Here is a 25,478-nt window from a genome sequence, read left to right as displayed (position 1 = left end):
TCACTTTCTTCATATCGAAAGTGTTAAAGTAGGCTGAACTTTGATGCCAGTGAGTAAGGATGTGTGTAATCTACTGGACAGATTCCGATGCAATTCGGTAAATTGTAGATGGATTTGCAAATATAGGTACTTTTTATCTCGAAATTACCACGGGAACTAAGCCATTATCTAATATTGAACAATCTCTAGATAAATTGTGGCACAGTCAAACTCATAGCATGAGAATAGAAAGGCAATCAAATCCGCGATCGAAGACTAATTGCAATTACAGTGGACGGTAAGCATCGACGTTGATTCCATTCAGTTCAATTCAATTATCTACGTGTTTGGCGGCGGAATTTCGAATTAATTTCGGTGGACTAGATTGAATTCCATTTTATGAAAGGTTATCTATGTGAAAGTCATTTCTGTTATTATAAGCACCTAATAATAATAAAAATAATTAGAGTTCCTCATTGTATTAGATTAGGATACCGTAATGAATTGCAAAAACCCTTATAATTTATTCCGAAACTATTAGTACTACACGTTGAAACTTGGAAGGTGTTCTGTACATTACGATTTTTTTATCATAATCATAGTTGTGATAACCGAATTTTCAGTTCAAAAACCGAATTTTTGCAAAACCAAATAACCTACTGTGACCTTTGGGCAAAAAGTAGACAACAACGAAAGCAGGCCCTTTTCAAGCGAAGTGTCAAAGAGGCGCTAGAAAGCGTTGCGCTTGCGCACGACCCGGGAGCTTGTAATAGAGATGTCATAATTTTTACCGATAGTGTCTGCTTTTTGATTAATTGTGGTGGCGGTGGACCGGTTGGTGCCTTACCGCATCCTGGGTGAGCGGCGGACCGCAGAATGCTGCACGACGCGAGTCAACATAAGCTAGTAAATATATACCACACGTTTGATACTGTACACCGATGGTGAAATAGGGGCAAATCTAAAAAAATGTTGACTTGATGTCGTCAAAGAAGATATGTGTGTCAATAGTCTTACAATCAAGGATGCTGAAGACTAGGGGAAGCAACCGGGTAAACGCTCAGAGAAAGAAAGCACCGGGCTACGTCGCGCTATGTTGTCACGTTCGTCGCTCACGTAGATCGTCTTCATCGGTTGGCGAGGTAAGATCTAATGCTGATATTTGCTTTCATATACCCTTTTTCAAAATGGCAAGTTATAAATTGATACACATAAATGAAGAAAGCAAATGACGAAATCATATGAATTACGCCTATCTGCACCAATTCGGATAACATCAAAATAAGAATAGAAATTTTCAGGGACCCAATTTTAAGGCCTAAAGTCCTAGAGCACCTCAAGCTGCCGTTGGTTTGAAATTACCTAATAAACAGTTATTGGTGAACTTCTTTGGTGTTTACATACAACTCCCACTTTCCGGACTAGGGCTACTCAATAGTAGGATTCGGGAAATATCGAATAAATAATGATTTATTTACAATATCAATATATAACTTGTGTTAAGTTATCAACTTAAATGATGGACAATAACAAAGATAACATACTCATCGAGCAAAATCAACCATAAATTAAGAGTATTTAAAGACCTTCCCACACTGTAACTATGGCTGAAACTCTCCCACACGATCCGTGTATAAATTTTCACGATTAAACCATTTAACAGCCCATTTCTATTTACCACACGATGACACGACCCAGGATCTCTATACATCAACAACTGTGCCGAGTGGTATAAATCTTCGCGTCGTGTTGTGATGAGAGAATGATTATGACATTTTATGGGTACAGTCTATCGTTTGTCAAGTTACCCTATATGGATCTCTATTCGGTTAATAACGGTGAATTTTTAAAAGGTTGACACTCAGAATACAGAAAAATATACACATTAATATTATACTCTCCTTCTCTTCTTACTGCTAGCCGTAGGTTTTACTTAATCTTACGCGACTTTCTAAGGTTTTGAGACAATCATCGTAGCTTTTGTCCACTTTGGTCAAGCAAAAAAATAGTAAAAAATAGTAATAGCTTTGTATCTACGATAAATTTATGTGGATTTAAGACAAATAATTCCGAAATCATCAGATTTCCCATTGCTTGCAAGAAAACAGAAAGATACCAGCAGTGATACCTTGTATCTTTCCGTCCATACCAACTTAAAGAATACGTTACTTATCCCGAAATGTCTCCAATAAATTCAAAATATTTCGACCAATACATTCAGTATGAAAATTATAGTTGGGTCTTGCAATACTATCTTCAATTTGTGCAAGTAACGAGTACTAGAGTCCGACAAACGACATCCAATCATATTTTAGTGCTGAGCTTAGCGGCAATTTTAATAGCGACCATAAGGAAACGCGCTTCTGAGAAGTATTTGATCCTTGGTTTACTTTATGATGATTTTGTCTTCTCGTCGCTCAGTAATGGCCGCTCGGGAGCTAAAAGATGTGTTCTGTGATCGCAAGTGACTTTATACATCTGAATCGAATATACTAGTTCAAGATTTTTGTAGGTACCTCATCTCCACCAACATAGTCTTAAGCCATCTTCGACCAGTTGGTGTAGGCCTTATTCAATCTTCTACAATCTGCTGTCCAAACAGTTCTATTATGCTCCCATTTGATGTATGTTCGTATAAACAAAAGTTATACGATACTATTCATTTTTAACTGAGATTCTCTTTTAAAAATTCGTTCGTTCGTTTTAAATAATATTATCATTTAACAATTTATTAAGATTTTCACCGTTTTAATAAATTAAATATCAATTCAAGTGTGTTTATAAACACGTCGCATACGACGTGTTTATAACACTCAAGTGCATTCAATACATTCTTCGTTTTTTTACCCGAAAAACCCCACCTCTTATGTAATGTCTAACATTCGCACCCTTGTATCACACTGTATTATTAAATATATCCATTAGTGCACGATCCCAGACATAAATAAATATGTGAATCGATTTATAACGTTACGAAAATAGGCAATCTTGTCATAATTAGGTCTGCGCCAGCGCTAACCGATGTCAGAAGTCAAGTCCATCTATCAGCAATATATTCCAACTCAAGCTAATACGTTTCAACAAAATAGCGTGAATACAGATATTCACCATATTACCTTAATTTATAAGTCAGAAAAAATAATATATTTTTTACTTAGGATTTTAAAATGTAGAATTGGTTCTACGCCCAGTATTTTCCCAATTTCATTCCAAAAACGTCACCGTCGTAGGTACTATTTGGAAAAAGACTTGGAAGTATTTGGTTGTAAATCCATACACCCAACATTTCAATACTGGCTAGAAGTTCTATAGAAAATACATAAATAACTGGGAATTATTTCATAGATTTGATAAAAAGTAAAACCGCACGATAAATTACCTACAATTTAAAAAATAATTACTACTTACACTGCATGCAAGTCCCTATTTACTTAAAGAAGTGAAATTATATTAATTATAATAATGATCAAAAAGCCTAAGAAAACAAAAATAATTTCATGTTGTCAGATGTTACCATCTTTAATTTGTGATTTTAAGCTATCCATTACATCTTATTTGTATCCCCGTTGCAACAGGCGGCGCGGGCGCATCCGAACTATTCCGAACAGTCGTAAAGTTTCGACACAAGAGCAGAAATAACCGCCAAGGGCCCAGTGGAAACAGGTCACAGCCGGGTTCGAACCAGGAACTGGCGCAAAGATTCATATTTGGTTAGTCGAGCAGAAACTGAAACTTGTGCATATCTATCATATACAATAGGTGGCAGAGTTGCTGCTATACCAACATTTTTAACAAAATTAAGCAAACAAATTCCCTTATTTTTAACGTAGAATGTTTATATGTAATATATTTGCTATTGACATCATAAAATGCGCTAAAAAAACTTAAAACTTCCAATGCGCAAGTGAAGAAGAAGCAACGAAACGAACTTCACCGTAGCCTTTCCATCAAATACGTAAATATAACAAACATTTCTTATGTACAATCGACCGCACATTCAACTTACCCAAACTGATTACATATTAGCCACCCAGTGAAGAACTACAAGGTATGCTATGTGCGACAATACACATTTATTAACAGCAATTATAGGCCACAATGATTCCCAGTTGCTCCCAATGTTTAATCAGATTTATCATCAATATCTCGGCAAATGACCAAATGTATTTGTCACAATTATAAATAACAGTGTCACCCTATTGCATATATCTAAAGAGAAACTTGAGCACATTCAAAAAAACTAAATGTATTTCTGGGAAATAGAGACATATATTACATGTATTAATTGCTATATTTTTATTGCTACTGAATTTTATGGTACAGATATCTATTTTATTGCGTTAGCACTTTACATTTAATTATATATAAGTACCAACTAATAAAATAAAGCAGAAAAGTTTATTAGTTTGGTAATAATAATAATTTCTTAAAATTGCCGATCGGATTTGAAAAATGTATGTGGTTATATGAGGTACTCAACTTTATTTATTTAAAGTAATGGCATATCATAAAAAGTTAACAATAAGTAGATTTAATACCATACACTTAAAGTTAAGTTTTAAGTTAACTTTAACCAGCACGCCGCCCTTGATAAAATGGCGTAATTTGCGTAACAACGCAAACCTACACTTATCTACTTAACTTTATTCCAAAAACATGTAAAAAGCGGACTTAAAACTTGGGGCTTTAAATTCGGTATTCTGCGCAGATTAAAGTTAACGCTAAACTTGACTGGCACAAACCGCCCTAAAACGGTAGTGACATTCCTATTTAACAGCCAAATTAAAAAATCTGTCATCGTGGACTTATTGGGATCAATTGAGAAACACAATTTGTTCGTTTCCTTAAACATCAACATCCGATGCACCGAAATACCCTCGTGACGTTTCATAATTCAGTTAATGTGAACTGCACTACAGTTTCCGTAAATCACAGTTTCACAACACAATTATTTTTACCTATGTATACTACCTATATATGTGAAATTAGCATAGCTAGTAGTTTGTAGCTCTGAAAGCTGTAATTTAAAAAGCTTGTAACAAAAATATTTTTATACCTGCATTCTTAATCTATCATCACTTACCATGAAGAATAATCACTTACCTGAAAAAAGGAAATATTAAGTTAGTCTTTATTAGCACTTGGAATGTAGAATAAACATTATGCAAGTAAAAAGCTTTTAAGTTGCCTAGTATATTAGTTTTAACAATTAGGAATGGCAATAAAAACTTTAAATTTAAATTGCCGGTTGGGCAAATAATTTGGTTGGCCTTTGGTTAAATACGAGTGCCGCGCCGTGATGAACCCTTGAACGTAGACGCTATACTACATTTAACTTAGAAATTGGACTGTTACAATGCATTATGTGTATATTTAAATATTAACAACACAACGTGATTTACAAAACCGCTAACTGCATTATATTCATAAAGTTTGACGCGTACTAAATGCTATACCAAGAATTTAAAATTCTAATTGCATGCGGTAAACTGCACGCGCTGAATACATTTGAATTGAGGATTCAATTCGCGGTCGCTATTTGTATGAATGTATTGCCTATGTTAACACTTAGAACAAAGTATTCACGATATGGGACGAAATGTTTGTTTAAAACTGACAAATTGGATACAAATCTTTTATTTTCATCATAGCAAGTGGAAACTTTTACTCTGGCAGTGACAGTATGAATTGACTAAGTTATTTTTTGTATTTGTCAAAAAAAAATTGTGTCCAATGGAGAATGGACTGGAAAAGGCAATAGCAAACCACTCCATTAATAGTGCCAATAAAGTAGTGTGTGTTTAATTCCACGTAATGACCAGCCATGAGTAATATGAAGAATATTTAACTATAATCATACAATAAAATTCCATTTTTAATTTATAATAAAAAAACTGTTGTCAGTAATTTTTTAAGCCAATTCCATAGAAGACGACCCTATATTTATACGAGTATAAGCACATAGTATATCATGTAAATAGTGGTTAATCATAATAAATACGTGTCAATCATATGAAATTAGTGTTGACGTCAACTTGATAAATGTATGGACTTTTAAACAAGCCAATAGTCCATAAAAACAATATAAAACAAAACCTAAATAAACATATGTAATACATACGTAATTTGAACAGCATCAAAATAAAATAAATAGACATCCACAAAAATATAATATAGAGGAAGGTATATTAAAAAGATTAAGTAGTGTAGTGAAGATTGGCCAATAAATTCAAAAATACATTTATTAAACTCGTACAAAGATGGGATCTCACAGTGGGAAAATCTGAAAAATATTTCCCAATGTATTTACAAAAATGTGATTTTTGACACAAATTTTTATTGTTGTCAGAGAGAACTTACTGCATTCAATGCGTGACAAAGAAATCATGTCCTTGCAGTAAACCGTTGAGGAGTTTCCTTGTCAGGAGCCGTTCCTGGGTGCACTATCAGTTTATGCTCATCATAATAATGCATTGACATCCAAATTGAACGTGTATACAAAATTTCAGCTCAATTAGTTAAAATCATCTGCCTCAAATTGAATTACAAGATTTCACCTGAACATACATACATACCTACTTACATTGCAAATTAAATAAAAAGTACACACTGCTGAGAGACCCTATATCTATTATTATAGTGATTCCACAATAATGAAAACAAATTGGCAATAAATTGACATCTCGCTTTCGCCGTCATCCGCTAATATGGCTACCAGACCAACACGTAATTACGGTAACTCATCCGATTTGATAAAGTAATATTGATTGTTAATAGCAAGTGCCGACTGCGAATACAGGCAGAAACAGAAAGCTGGTTAAAGATAACTTACTAAGTAGAACTGGGATGTATACAAATTACCTATATGTGTTGCCAAATTACCTATATGTGTTGCCGACAATCTGTCTGTATACTCTATCAATGGAATGGCGTATAGGCTTACAGAAAACTTACATGTAATATATTAAAATGTATTAGTTATGTACTTTTTTTTAATTTCATTGAACATCTTCAGGTTAAACTTAATGCTAAGCATTGTCTACCACATCACATTTTTTGTATTATGGCTCCATCGTTCGCCAAAACGATGATTTTTTCCACCGACAAGGTTGTCAAAAAAAGATAATATCAATATACCGAAACACTCAGGTTCAGTGTGATCGTCAAAATTTCTTATGTCAATTCTTTATGTCACCTTAATACCATAGTGTTGGCCACGTGATGCTACTTCTTAAAATCTTAAAATGACTTAATACCAGATCCAGAATATACCCTAAAAATAATTTCCGTGCCTATTAATACTATCTCATTTACAATAGTCAGTAAATCAAGCAGGTTCGTTACGCTAGGACATTAGCTGCCTCAGCTCGCGACTATCCGGCTGTCTGGTTGTGCGCAGCTCGGCAACTCGCCACTACATACATTATTATGATTTGTGGCCGACCATGCGCATTTGAAATGCTTAGCTCCCATCCCTTGAATTTCTGTGCAAGACTGTATAAATCAACATGGCGTAAGTTCGTTAAATAGTTTTATTAAGTTACTTTCTAGCTCATCCTCATTTGTGTTTCAATGTGAATATGAATTGAATATGAGAACGCCAGATGAGGCGTAGCCGCACACACACCTAGACCACTGGACCATAGAAGCAGTAATCATTGGGATCATAAAAATAATTCGGACGCGTCGGCCGCAACCCGACCGTGACGAGACTATTCAGCCGGGATATTGGTGATACAGTGATACTTGTCTTTGTTTGGTTACATTATGTGTCCCACCATTAATTACTGCGAGAATATAAAAGTAAGTTCACACAATAGCCATTGCTATCTGTGCTCTAACGAGCAAAAATATAATTTCAATTTTCAGGTTACAGTGACATACAGTATCAAAACCTACGAATAAATAAATCAAAACTCAATCTCGTACGAGATAAGACAGCGTATATCGTCAAAACATTAACATTTTGCGATAGATATATAAGCGTAATTTTTCGAATATAATCTGTAGTCTATGCAGAAAGCGATGAAACCATAATTCTTACACTAGTATTACTACTTATATTATAACTATCAGTAATATAATAAAATAGATATTTATCGATACAGTAGCAGGAGCCGACTAGCAGATTCTAATCTGTGCATCCCTCCCCCTCCGTCCAAGGGAAAGGGGGGAAGGTCACTGACCTGCGCCCGCGCATTGTTCCGCGAACGCATCGCACACGGAAGCGAGGTGCAGCTAAATCATCGTATGGATCAGCTGTTCCTTAATTACTGTGCATCCAACTTAGAGTAAGTAACTATTAGAAGAATAAACCCAACTAACACAAATAAAATATTGAGTAATTTGTGATTGTTATAAAATTCAATATGAAAATTAGTACTTTTTTGAGAATACTAGTATCAGAAACCAACATCCTTTTCGGGTCACTGAGCCAGCGAACACCAACGCCAGTACTTTTTTTGGCTATTATAATCATTTGTGATAGAAAAATTTTAAGAATGCTATTGTTGCCTATCAGTTACCTAAGCTATCCTTTGTCGCCTCTTACGACATCCGTGGGAGGATATGGTGTCTTCTTATTCTAGGGCGGGACCACACGCTACAACGGCACGGCTTTATACTTCAAGTAATTAATGGACGTAATTGATAACGTAATTAATCTTTCTATACAGGCAGGGAAAGTATACTAACTCATAGTGGATCAAATAACCATTTTTTATGATTTTGATGCCATCTTCGACTAACTGTAAAACGTTATTGACGTAATTATTGAGAGTGAGCGATTGTAATTGTCCAGTCAATAACTATTTCTATCAATTAATGGATCTGCACATCCATGTCGCACGTTAAGTGATGCAGAGCTGATGTTTTTTGGTTAAAAACATCAACTTAAGGGTGAGTTGCATCGTCAAATTTGACGTTAATTTTAACCGGTGCATTCTTCCCAAATTGGCAATCATTCAAACTGAGCGGGTATTTTAAGTGTAGTTTTAACCTAATCTATTTATTTTTTACTAACGACTTCGCTCGGGTAAAAACAATATAAATTATACAGGAATCACACTGTATATTGGTGAATACTACATAAATTTGCAGAGTACTTTGTTTTTTAATATGTAAGGATTAGTAACTAACTTACTACAAGAATAAAAGTCAATTAAAATATATTAAAACTTGAAAGAGATTCGAGGAAAATCTAGACGCTTAACATTACTAATTGATTTGATTTCGGTATTATTGTAAAATATTTAATATTTTGTCAACGATAGCTTTTACAATTCAACCAGGTCGCATCCAGTTCACCTCTACTGAGCGCATCTGGCGCAGACTATTTGTATCGAAACAGAACTGGCGTGCAGCTGTCTCGCCGAATACTGCGCTTTTGGTACATTCTGGACTACGATGGTGAGATTCGCGTGATACCTATGATTCGACCCTTTGTTTTTCACATTAAAATTATTTTTCATGTCCGTTTTGTGTAATACTGTAGGGAAAATGTTTTTTTTTTATCAATTTATAATTGTAGAATGTGGATGAGTAATTGTAGCGAAACAAAACTTCTTGTGTAGTCGCTTTGCTATTATATTTTTCTATTTTGGTTTTGGAGCATTTTAAACTCGGCTTCATTTAGGTCCTCCGTAGTACCTGTACTACGTCCTGACGTGGGACTGTAAGAATACTATATGAGGCTCACCTCATGCAGTATCCATCCTGAATGCAGTTTCCAATGTTTTTTTGCAAATTTAAGTACCTATAAACTATTAACCAGACCATGTACAAGTTTGTTCCAAACCAGTCTATGACTCATCATAGACTGGATAGAAACAAAATTGTCGATTGGATACTGCATTAATATCACTGAATACTGTGCTTGACCAAAGTTTAGATATTTTTTACTGTCATATTTGTATCACATAGTGCTGAAACCGGTATTAATGAGATAATTAATTGTTCTCCATTTGTTTTTATTTACCATTGTATCAATCAGTACGAGTAGGTATACGAGTAAATTGGTGCCAATAGGCCTAAATATATAGTGACAGTGGGAAGAATCCACCACGAGACCATGTCTAGCGAGGCATGAAGAGACATAAATCTATTTAAATTCAGCTAAATATTAGGAACTGGAGCAGAACCTTTGAAGAAAATACGCTACTGCCTACAATGGTAGTTCTTCAAAGGAGATTTACAATTATTTCAATTGATATGATTGTTGTTGGTTGAATTTCAGTCTTCTGTAGTTCTACAGAAGACTGAAATTCACTCTCTCACAGTTTCATATTATATGTATTTATATAAAATTATAATTACTAAAAACTAATACAATTATCACAATCAAGATAGCAGTTTATTGCATCCGTAATTTTAAATAATTGAATAAGAATAATTTAATTGCCGCCATAACTTATCTGTCTAAACTTATTAGGATTTATAGCATATGCATAGGTCTAGATTTTATAAAGGTAATATTTTGCAGTTTTCACTTAGATAAACAGGGACTGTATAGATCCAGTTGGTTATTAGTTGTTAATCATAATATTTGTACTCCTTTCTGATTCTACTCGTTCCTTACATCAAAGCGTGCTAGTAGTTATATCATGTTTAATCACAAAACTGCTAGCAAATAATTGGAATATTCTAGAAACACAATCTTACGAGACTTCATAGAAGTCAAATTTGAAACTTGGACAACAACGCTAGATACCCTCACATCTTATGGTCTTGTGCCTACTCGCAGCCGTAAAGAAAGCCTTAGTCAACCGAATACCCTGGAAAGACTTCTCCAAAGCCCTGAAGAGATGAGATCTACGGAACCTTACTATAGCCAAACTCGAAAAGACCGACACATAATCACGACTCGATGTCATAAGTGACCTAAGAAGAAATACATTATAGATATACCTATAGAATATACTATAATCATTTCATTCACTCATTCACTTTCATTCACTCAAATTATCTATTCTAGCAGTCGATCCCTTGTGGTTGCGAAGATGATGTAACACTAGCTCAAAACTAAAAAAAATATAACTAGCATGGATTGATGTGGAAAGTAACCACAAAAGATAATACAGTCTAGAACAAATTTCAATGACAATATAAAGTAACTACAGGGTTTCACAATTGCATAATAGAAGAAACAATCCTTAATTAAGAGCACATAGTAAGCAATTTGTTAAGAATGATTGGACTACCGCGTCTACAATTGAATTGACCGATGGCAGGTCAACGAGGAAATTTTCTAGTCTACTGTTTGTACTTAAATAAAATAAATAAAATTTCTTTATTCAATTCTTACTTAGTGCAATGTATGGCTATGAAACCACTTGAAATAATCACAAATTTGCAATGGACACTGATGTGGAGAAACTAAACTGCTCCACCGTCGCTTAACTATATATATAGGGGATATGAAGGCCTAAAAACAAAAAGAAGGAGATATAATAGGAATCGCTTACATAAGAGAGAGAACTCCTAAAAATAAATTAAAGGATCGTTTTAAGGACGATAAAAGAATGACGGTGTTGGGGGATTTGAATGTGTCTATGGTTGGATATAGAATCTTATGAAAAAATACCACATTTTGCTCGTTGGAACACTGTAAACTATTAACTAACGATTCACGAAAATAAATTACATTTACAACCGTAAAACAAATAGACTATATACTAGAATATTGTTTAATCTAAAGTGAAAAATTTACTCACAAAAATAATAAGTAAATTTGAATTTTTAATTCGCAAAACCACCGGCACTAAGTTGCTAAATCAACTCGTCTAATTTTATCACCGTAGTAATTCCTGATTAAGTGACAACTTAGCACTAACACTAACTTAGTCCTTAGCTGGAATATCTGCTAAGCAGGTGAAAACTAACACACGTCTGGAAACCAATTGTTTACGGCTCAAACGATCAGTAAACTTGTTAATATGTGTCAATACTGTTTAAGCACTTCTGTGTAATGATAATGATGTCAATATATCTTCAAGTAACAAGCTTATTGTAAACATTGTACAAGATTGAGTAGGTTTAGGCATATAGTTTCATCAGTGAAATATCCCAACTAACTAATTTAGGAATGTTGTATATATTTTTTCTATGGAAAGTTTGCCCCAATTTTACGAGGTAAAGGTATTTAATAGTATTTAATATGAAAATTATATAACGATTTATATAATTTTGTAGTATATTAATAGTAGTACTATTGCGGCTTAACGTGCTTTCCTAAGCAGGAGGAGGAGCTAAAAATAATACATTTTTGGTCACCCATCCAATGACCAACCACTATGAGAGTGTCTTAACCGTCACTATCACATTCCTAAAAATACTGGTACGTGGTACGGGATTTTTTTTTCTAACAAATCGAAATCCTTGCTCGGATAATAGAAATCAAAATCTGCTGTATGATAAATAGAAAAAATAGAAGGACATACAATTAAAAGAAAACTATGTGAAAGAAAAAAAAAATGTAACCATAATAATATAATCTTGCCGAAACGGTGATTTTTCTTGCACTACTTATAAAAATAATTTGTGATATATATCACAGACTATCTTTTAATTCATGATTTTTTAAATAATGAACCCACGGAGTCGAAAATAACTCTACAACTACAAAGCCGCTGGTAATAGAAACGCGACGAAATGATAAAGGCATTAGGTATATTTCCTGCTTGGAGTTAGAAAACCTAATCCGTCAATTTATTGCAATATCTTATTTGCTGCGGAGTGGGATCTATTAATTCCACAGTTTATTGGCCCTTCCGTTAAGAGGAGCGGCACTTGACCGTGTTCGTAAGAGCCCTTCTGGTTAGCGACTACTGTTTGTGTTTACATCGATGCCGATTGAAAACTATCTAAACTACTAAACTTGTCTCTCTCTCTCTTTCCTCTGAATGTTTGGCCGGTTTCTTCGGCAGCCATCGTCAGACCTCAGGGTCTGCTTTTCTACTTTTTGATCTCCACTTCACATGGTCGTCGGCATCCCTAATTGCCTGATAATTGCGCACTTCTTGACTTTCCTCATCTGTCAGGGCTAAACTACTAAACGATCGTGACTACACGTAATCGTAGTATTAGAGCTTCTCAATAAAAAAGTAACAAGTCGAAACCACTGTCAACAGCTTTCCTTTTTTTTTATTTGTCAGAAGCTAATCCTTACTTCCATAAAAATATATATAGGTAAACAGAAAATATTTGGTTTTTCTTTATATGTAATGAATAAATAAACTCAAAAATTACCGGCCGATTTTGATGGAAATTTGGCACAGAGATAAACGAAACCTTCAGGAGTAACATGGGCTACTGTTTTATTATACCCGAGCGAAGGTTTTAGCCGAGCGACCGCTAATCATAAATAAAGTAATGCTTGTTTGTTCACCAAAGTAGTTTCCCCTTAATCAGTTTACCGTCACATCTACAGGGTATTACTGTCTGCATCGAGCTTTGGCTGAACTTTACAATGACGCCATTCTGATAAGCGCTCGTTAAAAGCTTTGTTCCTCTGTTAACTTTCTAAGTTTTGCTGATATCGACTGTTCTATAGTAAGTTTATTTATTTTACTTGATAACATTCTAGATTTGGCACTTAGTCTTTGCTTGTTTATCTTATGGGCACAGGACCGATTGACCTTCGTATCAGAACATTCTAGAGCTATCTTTCACAAAATACAAGTTGAAACCAAAGCTGAAAATTTGCATACTATCCATAGTACTGATTAGTATTAGGCGAGTGAAGATTACGGAAGTAAGCCTTGTATATTTAAGCTAATATAAAATTATGTTAAACTTGAAATTATCAGATAGAATTACAAATGAATCCATAAGAAATAAAACTAAGAACACAGATATAATTTTCAGAATAAGAAATCTAAAATGGAAATGGGCCGGACACTTATGTAGGCTAGGAAATGATAGATGGACAAAAAGAAAAGAGTGACAAAGAAAACGAGGTAGGTAGGTAGACAAAAGGTAAGGTGGAGTGATGGTTTTAAAAAAGTATGTGGATCGACTTGAATGAGGCAAGCAAGGCGTAGAGAAGAGTGGAACATTTTGGGGGAGGCCGACGCCATAGAGGCGACTTCCAATTAAGGATTCAATATAGTGAGTTAAAATGAATGTTATTTATATGTAACTAGTATCTTATTTGGTAGAATAAAGACTTTCTTATTTTTATTTTATTTTATAATATAAAATTAATATGTTAGCCTATAGTATCCTACTGATATTATATAAATGCGAAAGTTTGTGAGGATAAACGTGTATGTTTGTTACTCTTTCATGCAAAATCTGGACGGATTGTTACGAAAAGGGTTTGAAGATTTGTGGCATACCTACTGCCGCCATTTTGATTTTTTTTCAAAATCGCGGCCAGCCATGAAACGTATATAAATCGATAGCTGACATTAATACCAACAAAAAATATTAAAACAATGACCCTCGTAAAGTGTCAGGTTTCTGAGATAATAACCGTCAAAGTTGATCACGTGACATCCATAATTATAAGCAAGGGTATGTGTTCTCATGAATCAAGATGTTAAAAAAAATAACTTTTAGAACAAATATGTATGTTGCATTGTATCTGGATATATTTTTCAACTTAATAACATATTTTGTGACCATCTATGTGTGAGTGCAGTATCGTCATTTGATTTAATATGACATTTGACATTATAGGGTAAATAAAAGTAATAGGTACCTCTTATAGGAATAATCATAAAATTAAAAATTCTCTTTACATTTATATTGTGGCGTAGTTTTATGGTTACCTACTACAATTTCTCTTTGCGAAAATAGTTATATAAACCTGGATTTCTTTTTACATTGGCACAAAAGGGGAAAAAATTAAAAGTACAGTTTAGGAACAGTATTTTTATTGCCCGATAAACATTTTAAGGCATCATGCTTTTAGTATACACAATTTAAACACTTTTGAGACTACAAACACAAAAATCACATTCCTAACATCAATACAAATACTAAATAACGAATAACTCGCACAGAGAGGCGTTTACTCCCGCATAGAAAGAACACAGGTAGCAAACAGAAGTGCAGCGGTCGGGGGTATAAAGGTGCCCCCCCCCCTTCCGTGTCGCTTGCACATTAGAATAATACAATAATCTTTTTTCTTGTTATATATAACACCTAAAACAATACCTAATGAACAGTTCGTCACCATTGACTTTTTTGTCGTAGTATGAAATATTCTTATTAAGTACATAGTAGCCGCAACATGTAGAAATATCATGAGGCATAGTTATCTATGTTTTATTATTAATATTATCTATACCTATTAGAATATTTTGTGTATGTTTACACATAGTTATACCAAATAGATGGAATTATAGTCGCTATTAAAAAAAAAATCACGTGATCAACTTTGACGGTTATTTTCTCGGAAACCTGACACTTTATGAAGGTCATTGAATTAATATTTTTTGTTGGCATTAATGTCAGCTATCGATTTATAAAAGTTTCATGGCTGGCCGCGATTTTGAAAAAAAATCAAAATGGCGGCAGTAGGTATGCCACGCTCCATAGTAAAATCTTCAAACCCCTTTGGTGCACGGATAAAATATAACCTGGAATGACAGATAGAATACTTTTATGTTACTCTGAAATTCCCACGGGATCGAAGCCTCGGGGCGCAGCTAGTGATATATGTATAGTATATGCCATTCATTTGATTATATACTTTTATACTGAATTGTATATCACGGGCAAAACAATGATTAAACAATCCTAAAATTAATTCCATTTGGGTTCTTTGATTGTTTTCGAGATTGCCAGACAACCAACAAAAATTGAATGTTTCCATTAATTTACTTATATCGCTGGTTCAGCGATCAAAAGGGAAATTATATATAAAAAGAATAATAAATAAATAAATAAAATATATTGTAAGCAAGTAGGTGTACAGATTTAATTGTCGTTCTGTTATACTGTATAAATAATAATATAACTTTATGAATAACTTGAATTTTCCACTTTGTTCTTTTATATACCACTCAATAAACACAACGTATCAATTAACACTACCTATACAATATTTGGATAAAGATATGTTTTAAGAGAGTGAAGCGAAGTGTGCACTCATGCGAATCGATAACTTGTTTAATTTTTTTCATTTGAATACTTTCTCTATTCATATCGCGTATTATTATTAACTGCCACCTCCAGATATTTGAATGACAATATAGCATGACCACATATGATGTGCAGAAGAAATGCAAAATGATGGGTGTCCGGGAGACACCCGATATCTATACATCGAAAGTTAACGCCACAACCGCAGCCAAGCATGGCCGATTGTCTTGTTTGCGATTTATCTATGATACAAGTTTCGTATCAAGGACCGGATATTCAACCCTATTGGTTGTTAGAAGTCATATGATTATGATTCAAGAAACCTATATCGTTAGGAATTAAGAAGTGAAGTCTTAAATATAATAAGGCTAATCGACAAGCTTAGAACGAACAGATGACATATGAAGAAACTGTTAAGATACCGGTATATAGGTATATAACAAGTTAGTAGTTAGGTAGATTTTTTTAATTTACTTACAAAAGAGGAAAAAGAATTTGCCCCAATACTTCATTTGGTATAGTAATAATTTTCAAAACAAAGCATATGTCTCGAATCTCTATAATAATTCGTGTAAGATGAGGAGCATCATCGAAGACCGTAACGAGAATACTACTTCATGGAACACAGGCATTCAACCGAGTGACATTTCGCTATGTAACTGCACCTGGCATTGTCTGCTATTCGCGATAGACACGGAGCAACATGATCCAAACCGACGTTCTCATTAGAAAGAGGCGTCGACTAGATTATTATTAATTCTCGTATCTTATGTTATAAAATCTTGGAACACATATATGTGCTTTGAATAGTATTTTATGTACGAGTACATAATGATTGAAACTGCTACTATGGAATTTGAACTGCTATTATCGGATTATTTATATTTTCGGTGGTCCAATATGTATGAAGAGACAGAAGGGATCAGAGAGAACAAATGAAGTGTTGTGGCATTATTACCTACACACACACATAATTTGATTTCTATTCTACAAAATCGTCGTTGTGGTGTACCAAAAAGCAGCGAGTGAAAATCCAGCTCGACTAATAAACAATAGAAAGGAAGCACAGCTTTCCGTGAAGGGAAACTGATTAACCAACTAGTTACCATTGAAGGCTTTCAAATAAAATTAAACTATGACCCCGGGAAGCTAATTTATTGCCGCAATCTGAGTCTAACACGCTGTGCTAACTTTGTGGCTAAAAGATGTACCGTACATTGCGTAGTCTCTACACTAATGTTGCTAAAATAATCTACAGTTGACCTTGAAAATCATCTTGAATATCGATAATGCCACTAATAATATCGATAAACGAAACAATGCTGTCATGATGCATAGTATCAACACTATTTATCATTAAGAACAATTGAAAATATAGTTTATTGTGAATTAAAAAAATATCGGTAATGCTGCCTCATTCTGAGCAATCGCTAACTCTCGCAAAGTTATTTAAAAATTAACTATCGATGGGCAATACTAATGTAAGCTATACATTTAAGAGAGCAATGTATAACTATGTGTAAAACGCCCAGTCAGGCGCAGGCGCAACACCACTAAATAATAGACGACGTGTTGCTTGCTTAGGTTCAATACATGCCGATAAGCGTTTTACTACTAATGGCCGAAGCACGATCATTGACATATTGTTGTACGTTAGGGACAATCGCCTTATCTACTATAAATTTGTCTATCCTATCTGCTACCTCGTCAACGTTTTCAATTACAATCGTTAACATATTTTCTACACCATAATCACATAATTTTATGGCTGGCGTGGTGCATACTTTTTTCTTTTCCATAAAAAATCTGCACATATCTGTCAAAAGAGTCGTTGAATGTCAAAATAATTATTTCAAAGACGAACACCACACCCAATTCTAACCTTAAGTTCTTAGCAAACATACAGTTAATTTTACCACTCCCGCACTGCTCATTCTCAATCTAAGTCAGAAAAAGAACTGTATCTAGAGTCAACAGCACATCAAGTTACCCGGCATGAACCTCTATGGCGTTGTAATAGAGGCAAGTTTGCAATGAATTTGAGTAGGTTGATGTGCTGTTGACCGTACTGGTAATGCCTAGAAGATACCATGCGATTGCTATTACAGTAAACGCGAGTGATTGATAAAATTTTGTATCTATAGTCTCTTTCTCATATTAATTTGCGTCTACAGCTTCAGTATTCGTGCTCGTGCAAGTCCTATAAGCGACTTCAATAAAATCTGACACCATAGTTACTAATAACACACTCGATAAGAATATCTAGATACTAGACAGAGAACAGATATAGATACATTATTACTTCTCTTGTCCACCACTTATAGGACTCGAAGACCACGTTTAGCTGTATGAGGGGCTTATTGGTGAATTGATTTAACCTTGTTTCTGAGCAGCATCACTGTGTCCACACTTTTACTATTTACAGCCAGTAGCCCGCTCCCGCGGCGTCGCCTAATGACGTAAAAGATACTTTGTCGTAAACACACTATAAACCAAAGAAGTGGAAGAGACTGACATGCTGTACCGACCCCACATAAAGTGAGATGAGGGTAGGCTGATGATGACACTATAAACCAAAGAACTATCTTAATACACTTGCATTCCCCGAGGGTGTAATTAAACCTCAGTAAATAGTTCTGCAACGCTATAAAATTGACTTTACATAACATATCTACGTTAGGCTCACAATTTATTAAGCATTGGCTTTTGCCTTGGCTTTGTCCGCGTGAATTTATCTGCGAAAGCAGAACAGATATTATTTTCATATAAACTTCAAACCTTATTACACTCATTTGGGGGTTGACATTTGAAACAAAGTAGCCTATGTTTGAACGGGGGCCTAACTCCTACATGCATACTAAATTTCATCAAAATCGGACCAGCAGTTTAGCCGTGAAAACGGATCAGACATTTATAATATTAGTATGGACATGGATTTCATATGGATATACCCTTCTTTAATCATTTACCTACTAGATAAAATCTTGATTGTCATCATATAAAGTTGTAAATATTACATAGTATAGTTTTAATCATAAAATTACTTCTTCCAAATCGGAGTCAACATTTATTCACATGAAATAGAACTACTGAATACTTCATATCTCTGCATGTATTATTCAATGCGCTCGTGACGTCACGCCTGGTGCGAAACAAGTGCGGCGATCACTGGGTACTTTGTAATGTATTGTAAAACAACTTCGGGCTCATATATATTCAAGGGTTAGAACAGCGCGTTAGTACCATTTGGACCTTCAAGATTCGACCAAAATGACCATCAGACCTCATGTACAGGGCCCAGTCGAACTTACTAATTTTATTATGAAAAATTGTTGTTGAACCTTTTCGCGGAATTAGCCTTTCGAAAACAGAAATAGATGCCGTTCGCTACATATGGTTATCGAACAACACCCGCGGTTGACGTAACTTGTGACTCTTTATTTTTGTTCCTTGTTACTTTCCTTTGGTCCAATAAAGGGATTCGTACGTTGTACTTTGTGTCGTCTATGTACCGTGTTATATTTTTTCTTTAAATTGGACTATTAAAAACTTCATTTGCTAAATAGCTTTAGGGCGAAACTAACCCTACGTAGATACATTTTGAAGGACCATTTTTGGGATATCGAATAGGCACTACATTGTAGATATGCTCGAATTATAGAGATCCAGTTAATACTAGACCAGAACAGCGTTCATTTGCATTTGTCGCGCATACAATGCGTCTGTGGTTCGAGATGATGAGAGACCGAGACAGTTTGGCAATCATTGCAGATCGCATAAAATGATCTAACACTGCACGGAACAAAACTGTTACTGCCCACAGACCTAAATATAATAGATAAAGAATAAATTTTTATCTAGCCACGAAATAATAGCCATAATCCTAAGAAAACAAACCTAATATTCAATGAAAATCCTTATATTATATGTAAGTATGTTTTATTGAGAGAATTTTGATGCGCATTCAGACATAGGGTCAATATTATATTGACTCTGATTGACCAATTTCAGCTAACCATCTAATAATTAAATACCTATAAGAGAACAAAATACTAAATGAGAGTAATGTGTTAAATGATATGTACATATACTAATATAGATAAAATGTTGATTTAAGTAACAGGTGTAAAATCAAATACTATCGGATACTATCTAAACGAATGCGTGCAAAGGATTTCCCACAACGTAAATGTTTTTCATATTCTGTTTTCTATTTGTAAATGACTCTATACATAAATCCTGAGGCTTAGTTGATCAGGGCATGCGCAGGAGCAGGTCACGACTAGCGGCCGCAAAATGCGAGTTATTTAGCCACATTACGAACTTTTCTAAATATTTCCTGGCGCCCATAAATTTTCTATAATGTGACACGAGACAGGGGCATAACATTATAGCGGACTGGAGATAACAATGAGAAAATTAACTTGCCCTGAAGATACCATTTTGCCAGATACGAGGATGTAAAATTTAGCAGTTGGGTTGACTTATAAAAGAACACGATCTGAACACGATATAATCAATGCAGATGCATAAATATTAAGCAAAGAGAGATTATACCTAAGTATAACATTGCTAACACACACGTAAGTGCTCAAGAATATGTATGAAATGTTGCTTAAAAATGCACTAGTAATGATTATAATGATTATAAAAAGCTAATCATTCCCAAAGGGTAATGAGAGGTATCCGTTACAATAATGATTGCCTACCGCGGGCCCCGAATACCGACCCAATTGACTTTTACTCTCTCCACAAATTAACGACTTTTTAATTGCACAGGAAGAGATTATTCAATTAGAGGAGAAGCAAGCTAGCTAACACTTCACTTCCACAGGTATCTGTCTCTGTATCTGTGTCCATATCGTAGAAACACCGCTCGTAATTTCCTTTGCAGCTAAAGAACAATTTTCAACTTGCACTGTACTTTAATGAAAGTGAATTCATAAGCAAATGCGAAGCAAATGCGAAGCATTACAAGATAGTAGTTATCATTTCTTAGGCTTCCTTCCAGTGTTTAGTAGGTATAATTTATTCAATTCAATATACACATACGTAACTATTTGGACCTTAGTTGCTGGGTCAGAAGGGTCCAGGATATTGCTAAAATTAAAATTTTGAAAATTGTCACAATAAAACGATGATTCCCAAATTATTATAATTACTATAAATTTTAAATGAGAATATTTCTAGGAATCAAGGGGAGATCTATCATTTCAGATGTTTCTAACCTTCATCTGTCGTGTTATTATAAACTACATATGTTATTTATAAATATAAATATGTTGCTATGTTTTGCAGTAGCAAATACCCTCGCGGACACTTGATTGCTCGCAACCATACCGAAAACAACATCTACAAATTTACAAGCAATTTGAACTTCCAATCGATGATACGACTAATTTTACTTCACAAAGTAGGTCGTTTACTACTGCAATAATGATATGGACCATTCGCAAGTAGGTTTTTAGACCGCCAACAATCAAAACTAATACAATGCTCGCGTTTTCTTTAGAAGTCATCAATCACGTGAACAATATTTGTTCAATCGATCGTAGTTTGGCATAAATAGGGAGACGTACCACGTGGAGACAGGCCCGCCCTAGGACGACGAAATGTCACACACGTGCTTCTACTTACCTATGTAATCCTGATTACAAAATTATAAAACTAGAATGAGGTAAATAAATAGTACCTACCTATTCGCAAAAAATATGGAAAAATATTTTCACAAAATTTGTAAAACAATCGCCACAATCTAATAAATACATAATATAGGATATGACAACAGGTACAATATAAGGGAATTCATTAAAGAAATATAGGTACGTAAATAGGTAGACTTTTCAACAGACCTGATTTTCATGTTAAGGCATAGTTAAATGAAAAACTTTCATAAATTAAATAAGACAATGATTACCTAATTTTTAATGTACTTAGACATAATCAAAAGAAATAATATTAAAATCTTATTTATGTGAAATGTCAAAACACATTTAACACTGAAGAAAGATCAAGTGCTCGAAAAAAGCACAATTACGTTTTCATGGGCTGTTAAAACAACAACTTTAGTCTAATGGTCCAAATCATCATTTATGGGACAAATGCGAACAAAAATTGATGATGATTATCAAACATTTATCCATGTAAAATCGTTTATTAAATACTTTTGATGATCTACGAAATCATTATCATCTGTTCTCTACACAAATGAAAAAAGTTTATTTCTGTCTATGGTATGCTTAGGTACTTGCTTACTAACGATTTAATTTAGAGCCAATGTACACAGATAACCTATAAAAGTTATGATGATAAAGTAGGTATAATATCTGGGTAACCACGGTACAATGTCGTTGAATACACACGTGAGAAAGATCTTCATTGCAGTAATAAATAATCTACTGCAAAACTTTAGTGGCGCTATAGCTGTTAATAAATATAATTTACGATTTCTAATAGCCACCACTTCACTGGTACTACACTAGTAGTTAAATAAATATCAGAAAATATAATAAACAGTAGTTTAATTCAATAGACTTAGTTTGAACGGAGAAAAGTTATGTTAAATGAATAAATTAAAGTTAGTAATAAACGCACGGATGTACTGTTTAGCGTCGTATTTATAACGATGTAATTACACTAATCTGAACAGAAAGAACAGTTGCTATTTTTAAATAAAATTACTTTTAATATTGACCTTTGAATGATTCACACTTTTGCACCCACAGATTATGCATGTAATCGCGCACAAGCCACACAAAATTCATATTATTTTACTGAGGAGTAAGTATATGCTGTCTCATCTGCAATCCATGCGAGCGGGCCTGATGCCGGCTAATCTGGCTATTATATACTATCGGCAAACAGTTCGCCAATCTTCGGCGGTTACGTCGTACATCGCTAGTTTTTCCTTGCAGTAAATAGAAGCACTGATATAAACTTCGCATTCGAATCGGCATTTGTCTAAGTTCGGTGATAATGTATATCTGCATAAGACTCCTTTATTGGCATTACCATTGCAGGCGGGCGATTGTTTTATATTATGTAGCGACATAGTAAATAAGTTTTCTTATTTTTAGCCAAGCATTTTAATGCAATTTGCACTGTTATTTATCCAATTTATTGCTGAAGGTTTATACATACATGAATGACACAGTGCGAAGTGGCTAGTTGTTTAAAAAATAGTTGTTCTATGTTACCGTATAGCTGCAGAGCTGCTGGGAACCCTGAGCTCCTCCAGCTCCACAGTTTGCAGGTCGCTGCTAGTGGTGGTCGACGGGAGCCTGGAAGGTAAAGAGGTAGGTAAGGGTAGGTAAGGATAGGTAAGGAAGGGTAGAGAAGGCAAAATTATGCAAAAGAGGAGATAAAGTTTGCATATTTGATGATGGGTGATGGTAATCTGGAAGAAGCGAAGACAAGTAGGTCGGCTTCAAAGTTTGCAGGTTGTTGTTGGGGAAGGTAAGGAAATATATGATGAGGTGAGGATAAAGTAATAAACTTAAAGTTGTAAAATTATTTTCTGTTCGAATCTACTTCAAAGGAAAAAAAATATATAACTACTAGAAATGATTTGTAGTGCAAATCAGGAAGGAACGCCTTCAAATAGACATTCGATTAGACACGATATCAACCTCTAAAAATAACGACTCTATAACATGACTATACGAATAAACCTATAAAAATACAAACATGTTTGAACATAGAACATAAGTAACATATATCAATATATGTTTTTTATCTTCTACCATATTAAATGCGGAATCAGAGTATGATTGGTTATAAACTAAGTTTACATTACTGCATAGTGATGTAGTAATGTAAACTCTTAGCTAGTGAGCTAAGACGTCTGGAAAAACATTCAAGTAACTACAAACTACAACTATCAAAATTCGTGCATCACCAACGTGTCACGTTTTTTCAGTAAATATCAGCGGTCTAGGTAGTAGTACAGTGCTGTCTAAGACGCCAACGGTCATACGTAATTATATATGCCTATAAAAACACTTATTAATCATTAAAATCAATTGGCCAGCTTTCCTCCGTGTTTGCTACAACGTAATTCGCTGCAGCACGGCTGCAACTCTGGCCAGTTTCGCTTGTAATAAGCTGTTAGCCCGGCCGCCTGCGGTTGCACGCTACTGCCCACCCCCAGGCCCTACAATCTATACCTCGTCATTTGTGTTCGTTGCTTTTCAATTTCCGATTCAATATTATCATTCGAAATTCAATTTTATTTAATCAACGTCTATATTTTTACATAATCTATTTTCAATTAATCTAGCGGGGTAGAACAACAATGCATATCATTTTGTCTTATTTATTTGGAGGACCATATATATGGTCTGAAAACAAAGGATGTCGACTGCGAAGTAAATCGCTCTAAATTTCGGCTTTCATGTCAGAAAACTACTTTGAGTTAGCTTATGCATAAACTGCTTGATATCCAAACCTAAAAATATGTCCTGATTGTAGGTCAAGCTATGTTGTCAACATTATCAATTGTATTGAACACTGTCGAACCTATGTAACTCATACTCGATACCAGGAATAAACTTACATTAAGTATCCTATGTAGGCGTGCAATCAAATGTGACAAATGATAACTCCCTTTTGAACTAATTTATAAAGTACTAATTTTGACTTATGAGTCTGAAATTGACATAATTAGTTATCTTTACTTATCTTGATAGAAAGTTTGACGAACTGAAAACTAAATCAGAGGAATCAACAGATAACGCTGATTTATTAAGATACTTCCTTCTTCTGAATTTCCCTATTTCTGAAAATATCTAAATCGCTTTCCTAGCGAGGAAAAAAACTGATCGCAAACGTTAATGGCCCCAGGACGTATCCTTATCTCGTAACCAAGAATTAAATCGTTTGAAAAAACCTATGTCCATCAGTGGACTTAAATGATGATGGTAAAGTATTTCGATTCCTTACTTCATCAGTACAGTATTGATTTCACTAATTCCCAGGAGACTGTCCGTTCGTCTGCGCCCACGCAAGTGTCCGTACGAATTGCCGCCACGGGCGATCGTGTACAGTCCCCAATAAAATTATAATGGCGGTCTATCACACTGACTCTGTAACTACTTAATTTGTTATACTGCTGTAAAGTTTCACATCACGCACGGTATACTATATTATTTATTACTATATATTTGAGGAGAAACAGGTGACTCGAACATAGATTTAGAAATAGGTATAAAATGTGTGAGATTGGTGCTATTTGTTTGTAATTTTGTACATTCTTTATTGCACAACGAAAAAACACATAGGTACAAAGAAGGGCAGTAAAATAATGTCATTGACTGATAATCGTAATAAAGTATGAAAAGTACAGGTTTAAAGAAAATAAGAATTGCAATTCATCTTTTACATTTGAACAAACATAAGTAGATTATTTTTGA

The 25,478-nt window shown here is 34.4% G+C and overlaps 1 protein-coding gene across 8 annotated transcripts in view; it reads right to left on the bottom strand.

The window, feature by feature from the left end:
- The window catches only part of Jupiter (jupiter), a 130,370-nt gene that overhangs the window by 99,360 nt on the left and 5,532 nt on the right, over positions 1-25,478 (bottom strand). For 6 of the 8 annotated variants that reach the window (XM_053759534.1, XM_053759537.2, XM_053759539.1 and 3 more), the window contains exon 2: positions 23,265-23,348. The exons of the other annotated variants lie outside the window; for them this stretch is intronic. In XM_053759534.1, the coding sequence (XP_053615509.1) occupies positions 23,265-23,348 (84 nt within the window). The remainder of the gene's footprint in view (positions 1-23,264; positions 23,349-25,478) is intronic. 8 annotated transcript variants of the gene reach the window in all.

Source organism: Plodia interpunctella, chromosome 19, assembly GCF_027563975.2.
Source record: "Plodia interpunctella isolate USDA-ARS_2022_Savannah chromosome 19, ilPloInte3.2, whole genome shotgun sequence".
Taxonomy (NCBI): Eukaryota; Metazoa; Arthropoda; class Insecta; order Lepidoptera; family Pyralidae; genus Plodia; species Plodia interpunctella.
Note: the sequence above shows the minus strand (reverse complement) of the source record. Positions and strands in the feature narration are given on the sequence as shown.